A 10,758-nucleotide genomic window follows, 5' to 3' on the forward strand; every position below is an offset into this window, starting at 1 on the left:
ACATTGTGGAGAGGGTGAGAGGGAAAGTCCAGTATAGTTCTTATTTTGGACAACATCCTCCTCTCAGACACCACTGTCAGAGAGTCCAGTTCCTCTCCCACAACATGGCTGGCCTTCTTGATGATTCTATTGAGTCTGTTAGTGTCCCTCACCCTCAGGCAGCTGCCCCAGCAGGCAACGGCATATGTGATGGCACTGGACACCACCGACTCGTAGAACATCCTCAGCATCGTCCTGCAGATGTTGAAGGACCTCAGCCGCCTCAGAAAGTAGAGGCGGCTCTGGCCCTTTCTGTAGACCATGTCCACGTTCTTGCACCAGTCCAGTTTGTAAAAGTGTTGTTAAAGTGACAATTTGGTGCTATTAGCTCCACAATTGCACCATTGAGAAAAAAAGAACACTCCAAGCAACTTCAAGAAAAGTATAAGTCAGGGGATGGATATAAACAAATTTCCTCACTTGACAATCTGATTCAATCTGCAACAGAACAACAGAACAGAACTACTACTTGAGAGAGCATTTATTTTCCAGGAACACAATGGCCCAAAGTACACAAAAAAAGCTACACAGAATCCGTTTAAAGACAGCAAAGTGAATGTTCTGGAGTGACCGAGTCAAAGCCGAAACATCAGTTGTTTGAGTTTAGCAGCAGAAACTTGCAGGTCATCCAGGTTTTTATGTCTTTAAGACATGCCTCAAGCCTAGTTGGTAGATTGGTTTCATCTCTTCATTGATAAGTATAATTGCTGGTATCCGCATAGCAAAAAGAAAATTTATGGAGTGTTTCCTAATAACATTATCTACAGGTAGCATGTATAAGGAGTAGTATATATAATAGTGGTCCATGTTCAAACTAAAATCAATCTGATAAACAGGACTGGTAGCAGCTTAATGCAGTTCCTTTAATTCCAATTAAATGGTCCACTCTCTGTAGTGGGTTATGTTATCTTTTTTGTTTGTTTGTTTGTTTATATATAACCAGCTGACTAAGTGGGCACTTTTTACAATAAACATAATTGAGTGGCATTTTTTACTTTTACTTTTACTGCTAAAATTTTGTATCAGATGAATATAGTCAATAGAATGATTTTTACAAAGTAGTTTTAACTGCTTTTTTTCTGAGTAGCTTCAATAAACCAATCTAGATTTCTCCCTGAGAGTGCCTTTGCTGTGGTTCATCTTCTTCCAGTGTGAGGTAATAAGTAGCTTGCAAGGCTATTTCAAAGTAGCTTTCCCATTTCCATGAAAGTCTATTTCTAATGTTATATGATTTCAGCATTATTACTAGGCCCTGTCATGGGTATCAAACTGAGTCTTGATACCCCATCTTTTTATTATTATTATTATTTTTAAAAACAGCACCATCACTTTAGTCCTCTACTGCAGTGAACAGACAAGCAACAGAACTGACTAAAGTGTATTATACTCAAATTTTAGATTTTGTTTTCTGATTCCACTCTCGATGAACCAATTAACCAGTGTCAGCTGGGTTAGGCTCCATGACCCTGAAAAGATTTGTTTTATTCATGGTTGCTTATTCAAGCCCACTGTGAAACCAAATATCAATGACATCTTTTCCTAAACTTAACCAAGTACATCAAATTTCACCAAATGTTCCTTTCATGTTAACCTCATACCTAACTACCCTGGATGGGAATGCGTTTGTAATCCTTTTAATCAGGGAGGGGAGACACCTCTATCATTTCTATTCAGCGGCACGTGAGGCTGAAAACTGAGAGCTGAGCGGAAATATAATTGATGTGAAAAGACATTACTTAGTGGTCACTTTTACCTGCATCAGTTCTTTTACCCTTAGCGGTAGAGACCACGATGCAATGAAAAGCCATAAGTAAGGGAAACATGTATTTAAGAGCATTTGTGATGAAGATTCTGTTCAGATTAGTAAAAAATACCGCAAACCAAACAAATGAAACTTTTGTTCGACAGAAAATTTCAGAGAAGCAAAGCACATTTCATGAATGAAAATGAAAAGCTGCAACTGCCTCCATCACCGCCTCCTGTTATAAACCAGCATGTTCCATCCAAAAGATCCAGCACTTCCTGGTTCACATTCTGCTTTAAGTCACCTTTTGACTTTATTTCTTTGATTAATCTTTTTCCTCCACTTGTTCATGGTTGTATTAACTGGATTTCTTTCACATAGCTGTTGGCATGTACCCCTGGCATGAAGCGTCTCGCTGTGCTTGCTGCATGACGATTTCTCCGGTCATTGGTCTTTTCATCCCCCATGGGTGTGCACTGGAATAACGGTAACGTAATGTTGGAGTTTTAGTTGTGGTTTGTGCAGGACTTAGCGGGGCTAACAAGGCTTGTGTTGTGTGTTATTTTGTGTGTGTGTGTGTGTGTGTGTGTGTTTTCATGCTTTTTTGTGTGTACCTTGTTGTTTCAATGAATTTGTGTGTGTGTGTGTGTGTGTGTGTGTGTGTGTGTGTGTGTGGGTGGGTGGGGGTGGGGATGTTTGCATTCTCTTTTGGGTGTATATGCCTGTATGTGTGTGTCTGTGTTTGTCCATGCATGTATTTGTCTGTTTCAGAATGCATTCGCCCCGCTGACAGATGCCAAAACTCGAAGCCATGCTGACGATGTGGGGCTAGTGCTGTCCTCTCTCCAAGCTAGTATATACCGGGGAGGCTACAGCCGCTTCGCACCCTATTAGCAACACCTCCATCCACCTCCACTCAACCTTCCAGCAGGAAAGGAAGAAATTGTGTGTGTGATTGAGTGTGTGAGCGAATGAGAGTGACAGAGTTATCAGAGGAGAAATGTTACTGAGGCCTGGGTATTGCAATACATGCAGTTTAAGCATAATTTCAGCATCTCCTAAGAGAGAAGTACAAAAAAATAAAAAATAAAAAGAATAAAATGACACCTGATATTTTTCATCTTATACCTCAGATATTTTGTGCTGTGTATTTTGATATTGTGGGTTTTTAATTTCTAAAGATTTAAACAGATTATCAGCTGTAGAGGTTTTTCCATGGTACTATTAAAGAGCTGCTAGAGCAATGATTAGGACACAGGAAATATTTATCAGATTCAGATTGATAGGGCTTGTATAGAATAACACTTTTGGGTTTTTATGTTTTGTAAGAGTGTTTAAAGTGACTATGCTAGTCAGTTGTTGTTATTTTACATTATTTCTTTCAGCTTCCTTTGGCTCTTCCTCTGTCGATTTAGCAATTATATTTTTTTCCCTTTGGTTTGGGAGGAGGTAAATATGTAAGTCTTGAAAAAAAATGTATACAAACAAAAAGTTCTTTTGTGAACTGTTGAGGGTGAGTATGAATGAGAAGCTGAGGGCAGCCATGATTTATATTGTCCATCATCACAACTTTTGTATCTTGTTACCTACCTACCTACCTACCCACATGTGAATGTATTATTTTGCCAAACCAAGGTAATAATTCATTCCCAAAATATGTAGTGTCTGCATTGCAATCAACATTATATGCATTATAACCCATTTCCACTAAGTGCAACAGGTTTTCTTGTTTTTTTGTCTCTTAACATATGAAATTGTATTGCATTCGCAAAGAAAGGAAAAAATTCATATAATTTTGACTTGTTATGTTATGCAGTGTATATATGCAATATAAATTATATCCATAAGGCTGAGTTAGTGCACCATTGTCTGTGTCTGTTCAACCAGCAAAATAATCTGTAATCGTATTTGCATTCTGAATGGGTGGGATGGGTGGTGCTGGAAGTGCATGGTGCTTAGACCATGCCTGAAATTTAAGCCTGAAATTGATATGTATTGATCAGGAGATGTATTTATTATTTATTTAAAAAAAAACAAAAACAAAAAAAAACTTTACCCGGCTCAGAATTGAGCATCAGATCAATTCAAAGTTTTTGGTCTCATAAGTAAGAGAACATTTGCAGACATCTGCGTAAAGAGGATGAGGATACCACAAATGGAAGTAAGGATATCACCAGTGGATATTGATAAACATGACTTGGATGATACCCATGAAAATATTATCTGTGTTGGATACTCATTCAACCATATTAAACATTTTAAACATGAAAATAGATATTGAAAATCAGTTATCTGTCTGATTTGGTTTAAATTCTAGAACACATTTGGCCAAAAAATAGCCTTATCAAATGAACTGCATTTTTATTTGAGTCATAGCTCATTTTTTTTTACCTTTAGTGAATGCAATGCATTTTATTAATAAAAGAACCTTGGTTTTCATCACAAGATGTTGCATAAAGTCATTTCTCTGATCACACAATGTGACCTCACAGAATGGTGTGTAGCCACTAGAACACTACTTTTTTTATCATGTCTTTCATCATGCAACTTGTCATTTAACGTTGTCTTAGTCACATGACCATGTGTCACAGTTTGATTGGGTTTAGCCATTAAGACCACTTGGTTGGGTTTAGGAAAAGATAATGGTTTGGGTTGAAATACATTTATTTATCGGCATGAGTAACCTCAGCTACATAATCGAAGTTATGTAACAGAGGCTTAATATGTTAAGTGACTTCATTTATGAACAAAAATGAAAGTAGTTCAAAGTTTCACCCACTTCCACCAACTCCTCCATGCGTGAATCTTCTCGCTCTTCATACTATGTCATCTGTCATTTTTTCCTCTCTAACATTTGGCTTAAAATGACATAAAAGCAACAAATGCATTGTGATTACATGTGAAATGACTTAAAGAAATTGGAGAGTTATTCATATGCCATTTGGTGAGATCAGGCTGAATAACAGCATTTCTGCTCTTCCATATGCTAGCTTCATATATTGAGGAAATAAAGTAATGATTTTTAGAAAAAAAAAAAGAAAATAAAAAGACTACAAAGCTCAAAGCAATCACAGCTGCTCTCAGTTTCCATAGATAAAAGAGGTGTATTTTATTTTTCTTTTTGGGGAGGAAATTATGTCAGTTGTGAGAGTCAGTTGTTCAGGCTGTAGATTTACTGACTCAATAATGTGATTATATCTTACATCACTTCAAGCCAAAGGTTCTGGTGTATGTGTGTGGTCAAGATTCTACATAGATATTAATTATAAGTTAATTAATAGAAAAAAAAGGATTGCCATGACAACTAAACTGTTCCACCATTTAACTGCTTAGTTCACATGCTGTGATAAGAAAAAGAATTGGGGTCATATCTCTTAAGGCAATAGATTTAGTAGGTAAAATTAAATTAATTGCAAAATTCCCAGGAAAAAGTTGGGATCATGAGTAAGGAAGTCAAACTTTAATCACAGAATTCTGACTCAAGAATTGTAAGATTAAATGTTTTATGGCACTAATCTTCTTCCACAGTGACTAATGTTGGCAATCTAGACATAGATGTTTTTTATATAAACTTCCAATATATTCCTTGGTATAACTGATCATTTTTATATTACAGGAGAGATTTAAAAAAATAATTATATATATAAACATATATATATATATATATATATATAGAGAGAGAGAGAGAGAGAGAGAGAGAGAGCGAGAGAGAGAGAGAGAGAGAGAGAGATATGTTGAGTCAGTCAAAATAATGTATACACACATCAGGAAAAAAAAACATGCATGAATATTTAATTTGTATAAGTACTTCTATACATATAGATACCTCTTTCGAAGTTTGATCAAATTACGATAACACTGTGTACTATGGTACAATGTTTTTCCAACAGATGGCATTACCCTTTTTTCCTGATGTGTGTATACATTATTTTGGCTGACTCTCTCTCTATATATATAGCAGCGGTCAATGCCACTGTGTCTGTTTTATCTTTTAGTTCATTTTGCTCTACCTTGTTTTTGTTTTTTTTCATTTTCTTTCAGATTTGAAGTTGAAGGGTGGTGGTGATGGTAGCTGGGTTGGGGGGTTAAAATATAATAATTCAACAATGTATTAACAATGTACAATTATATTTGAACTGTGCAGTGAATATGTTCTCTTGTATAAAATACACAATGGTTTAATGTTTTAGATTTAGATGAGTAGATGAGTTGTTAGGGCGAGCTGTCTCATTTTCTATCAAATCATATTCAGATTTTTATTAATTCTTTACAAATAATGTAATCACATGTAGATACTCTCATTCATCTTTTTGTCAACTGTACCATTTTGTACATGCAACTTGTAATTTTCACATAAACCTGAGACATATCACTGCTGAAGTTGCATTTTTTTAAAATCAGTTCTATAATCGTATGTATATTGCTTCTCTTTCTTCTCATGTATCATGTCATTCTTTATGTGACATCCTTTCTGTTATTTTCTAGAACTCAACCTTTACTCTTTGAGAATTAACTCTTATATTACAATACTAAATAAATACGAGAAATGAATGATTTGTGAAAAGGCTAATCTATGCTGTAAATATAGAAGTTAATGGAATAAATTTATAGTCTATTTGAAAAGCGCTACATGGGCAACAGGAGCTGTGCTGTGGCTGCATTGCAAGCCAGCCTAGAGGCCACTTCTGGTGCCACGTTCTGTTTACAACTATTCCTAATTAGTGGTGTTGTTAAATATCTCCCTTTTTTTGTATTTGTAACTATTTAAATTGGAAAAACTCTCAGATGCATCACATTATATAAAAAAAAGACAGCATTAAAATCCTCAGGCCACTTGGCTTTGTTGGTTCAAACCTTCATCTTTGTGCTGCGTGTGACGACTGTCAATCAGAACATTGACAACTTGTATTCCTCACTATGCTGAATGTCTGACTCCGCAACTACAACTTTATCCGAGCTCTGCTTCCAGTAGGTGTTGTGGTTCAAAAACAAGGCTTCCTACCCAGTCATTGTATGTGCATGTACTATGGTTCTTCCACTAATCAATAACCATCAATAAAGTTTTGTTTTCTCAAGAAGTTCCTATCTGTTCCTTCTTATTGTACACTTTTGAGAAAACAGATCATCAAAGAGTAGCAAGATGGCCAGATTGCCAATACATCTGCTCTGTACTCTGTGTCCTGGGCTGAGAATTATTTATTTTGTTATTATTCTTTTATTAGATATTTTTCTTATTATCAACAAAAAAGATCAAATCAAAAATATATCCGTCTGTCAATGCTTTCTGACTTTCCCATGTCTGTAATTCTTAATTCCAAACTCAAAACCCAGCTCTAACTGTCACTATTGGTGTAAATCTGTAAAAGCATCACAAATGTATAGGTTAATTCCAAAAAATATATAAAATAATATAAAAGAAGGCACAGTAACTTTCTGGCCACTTTATATTAGCAAGCATTACTCATAAAAGAAAAGGTTAGTTTGGGGACTGTTTACAACTGTGAATTAATGTATTCTCCTAAAACTGTAAACTGTAATAAATATTTCATTTGAGGCAATACGGCAGACTTTGATTTGTCAAAATAAACTATAGAATATATGTGTCCATTGTAATGAACGAACATGTCTTCCAGTGCGACAGTGTCACGTGCTGATGAGACATATCAGGCTCTGACGACATATGAACAATTAGTTTGCATCATCATCATTGTTAGTTTGAGTCTTCTCTTGGGATCTGTTGACAGTAAGAAACGTGTTATATCAACAGACTTACCTTTCTCTTTTAGTGTTAATTTAAAGTCAAAACTTGTTTGTTTAATGCCAGCACTCTATGCCTTCTTCAGAAATAGTATGACCTTCATATTAGGAAGGTGTTTAACTTAAAAGTAAGAAGCAGTTGATATTTTTATATTTAACCTTTCCTTAATTTATATATAACCAACACTGAGCAGTTTTAAAACATATTCTTTATCATATTTATCAAGAACCAACAATTCATCAACACAGTTTTGGTGTCATGTGTTACGAGTGGTACTCCACAAAAGCAGGACTCAAAAGCACGACTCAAAGAAACAGTTTGAGTTTCTAACAAACACAGTTTACTTGCAAAGGGCTTCAGTTCACGATAGACAGTCCACACGGCAAACAAATCCGAAGGGCAAGGCAAAGGCAGAAGCAACAAACAGGCAACTAATCCAAAAAACCAGGAAAACAGATAATGAAGACTGCTGGAACGTTTGACTTTGAGGTACAAAGACGAACTGGCACAGAGAGGAGGTGAAGCACACACTAAATACACAACACAGGGGAACGATAATGAGACACAGGTAAATCTAATGAGGGCAGGGCAGACAATCAGAACTGGAGGGAAAACACAGGGGCAGGAAGTGAAGCGGGAACGAGAGGAGAGGTAAGTTTCACAATAAAACAGGGAGCATGAAACATGAATGAAAGAAAAACAAAAAGACATGATCTTAGGAATGACGAGATGTATCAGTACCCCCCCTCTAGGGACGGCACCTGATGTCCCAGGCAGATCTGGATGGTGATATTGAAAGCCTCGATTGAGGTCAGGGTTCACAATGTTGCCAGCAGGAATCCATGACCTCCCCTCTCCTGACGTCGCACTGCCAGGACCGCAACACTGCCTTCAGGTCAGGAAATAAGGAACGGTACAATGCTGCAAGAGCCAACATGAAAAGAATTACAAAAGCCAAAACTGGATTACAAAACCAAAATAGAGGACCATCTCTCCAACCACAACCCATGGCAGGTGTGGAAAGGCATCCAGGAAATCAAAATGTCTTCCAAAACCAAGACACAAACTGGGGACCTTGGTCAGACACCACATCCTTGGGGAAACCATGCAGGTGAAACACATGAGACAGCATAATCTCCTCCATTTTCTTGGTGGAGGGCAACTTTGGCAGAGGAATGAAATGAACCATCTTAGAGAATCTGTCCACAACTGCGAGAATGGTGGTGTTACCTTCTGAGGGAGGTAAACTCCCTGGCAAACTCCAGGGATAGTCAGGATGATGAGAAACAGGGAGTAGGAGACCCAGTGGGGGACAACAGTAAATCTTGCATTGGGCACAAACTGGACAAGCTGCCACATATTCCCCCACCTTCTTTTCCATAGAGGGCCACCAGAAGTGCTGTTTAATGACAAAGATGGTCTGACAAACACCCGGATGACAGGAGAATCGGGAAGTGTGTGGATGACCTGGGAGAGAAACAGGAACAAACAGCCAATTTGGGGGACACCCATCTGGCTTCCAGATGTTAGCATTAGCCTCCCTGACCCTCCTTTCAACACTCCATGAAACCGCCCGAACCATACAGAAAGGAGGCAGGATGCTAGACAGAGACTTGGGAGATGAGTCAGGGTTGAATGGGCGAGACAGTGAATCTGGTTTGGTGCTCTCAGAGGTCTATGCAGCAGTCGTAAGGTCGGTATGGTGGTATGGTGGAATCTAGAGACACTGATGTGGGAGGAAACTCGGGGACGGGATCAGACACAGTAACCTTGGAGGTAACAGGTAAAGAAGCTTGAGGAGACTTCAGAGTGGAAACAGAGGGACAACAGGTTACCAAACATCCTTCACCCCAGCCCATAACCTCACCAGTGGCCCAGTTCACCTGGGAGTTATGTTTAGTTAGCCGTGGTAACCGTAGAATGAGAGTATGTAAAGAAGAGTCATAAAGGTGGAAGCTCAGGAGCTCTGTGTGATTACCAGCCATGGTGAGCCTGACAATTCCCAGAATCTCTGGAAAAACACTCTGGCTTGGCGGAGTGGCGAGCAGGGGCAAGAGCAGAGGCCAAAGCTGAAGTAAGAGCTGGTTGGGGAGTGGTGACAGGGGGACATCAGAGAATCCAGACGACTCACCAGGTGTTGGAACTGATTACTCAGCCGGTTCACTTGATTACCAGTGGAGCTCTGGACCTCTTCCTGAACCTGGGTGAGTTCCCTCAATCCCTTGCAGACTGCAGAGAGATCCTGCTCATGAGGAGAAGCACACACTAAATACACAAGAGAGGGGAACGATAATGTGACACAGGTGAATCTAATGAGGGCAGGGCAGACAATCAGAACTGCAGGGAAAATACAGGGGCAGGAAGCAAAGTGGTCTGAAACGAGAGGAGAGGTAAGTTTTACAAGAAAACAGGAAGCATGAAACATGAATGAAAGAAAAGCAAAAAGACATGACCTAAAGAATGACGAGATGTATCATCATGTGTACTTTGACATAAGACTGTTGCATATTTCGATGGAGGTTGAAGGTTAGTGAGTGGCTGTTTCAAATTTCTTTCGCAGATAAATATATATTCATGTAATTATCCCTTTTAATACAATTATTGAGCAAAGGATTTCTCAACTTGCAGTACACTTTCAGACAAAACAAAGGAGGGACATCAGCCATTATTTAACATGTTGGAAGTGAGGTACTTTGGCATCAAGTGAAATATGTATGTCATCCCTGCTTTCTAACTGAAGCAAGGAGAAGAATTACTCTCCATCCCAATTTGATTGGTGTAATTAGGAAGATTTAGCCAAAGGGGTTAGGCAGAAAGATAAGCAATATAAATGTTTAAATTTGATTAAGGGTTCACATTACAGAAGGTAATTATGTCTTGCTAGCATAGAAACAGGAGATCAATAATTAATGCATAGCAGACCACATGTGATGGAAATATAATTCAAACTGCTTGTTAATTCTGTAATTCAGGATAAAAATGTTGAGACAGTTTTTCTTCAAAGTCCCACTCGGATGAAGAGAGACACTAAATTGAGGGATTTAAATTTGTTATAGTTTCTTCTTCTACATGTACACACTGAACTTTATATAACAGAATTATGATGTGCATGTGTGTGTTTAGATTAGGCAAGCAATGTTCATTGTTATGGTTAGGTGGCGGTTAAGCCTCCAGGGAATGATTGCAAGTCTATTTGGTGTCCCCAAAAGTCATGGCA

At 38.1% G+C, this 10,758-nt stretch overlaps 1 protein-coding gene and 1 long non-coding RNA gene across 9 annotated transcripts in view; one reads left to right on the forward strand and one right to left on the reverse strand.

Moving 5' to 3' along the window:
• rbfox1 (RNA binding fox-1 homolog 1) overlaps positions 1-5,440 on the forward strand; it is a 129,457-nt gene extending 124,017 nt beyond the window's left edge. For 3 of the 8 annotated variants that reach the window (XM_046414763.1, XM_046414764.1, XM_046414766.1), the window contains exon 12: positions 2,555-5,440. In XM_046414763.1, the coding sequence (XP_046270719.1) occupies positions 2,555-2,677 (123 nt within the window). In that variant the 3' untranslated portion in view covers positions 2,678-5,440. Of the gene's footprint in view, positions 1-2,164; positions 2,317-2,554 lie in introns of those variants that run through there. The other 5 variants (XR_006845619.1, XR_006845620.1, XM_046414765.1 and 2 more) reach the window with 3 other exon arrangements.
• A 2,418-nt stretch (positions 5,441-7,858) lies between these two features.
• LOC124073961 lies at positions 7,859-10,758 on the reverse strand. Its single transcript, XR_006845749.1, has 2 exons — positions 9,520-10,758; positions 7,859-8,462 (listed from the first exon to the last, which is right to left on the reverse strand). It is a non-coding gene; the product is annotated as an uncharacterized LOC124073961 (long non-coding RNA).

This window comes from Scatophagus argus, chromosome 16, assembly GCF_020382885.2.
Source record: "Scatophagus argus isolate fScaArg1 chromosome 16, fScaArg1.pri, whole genome shotgun sequence".
Classification (NCBI taxonomy): domain Eukaryota; kingdom Metazoa; phylum Chordata; class Actinopteri; family Scatophagidae; genus Scatophagus; species Scatophagus argus.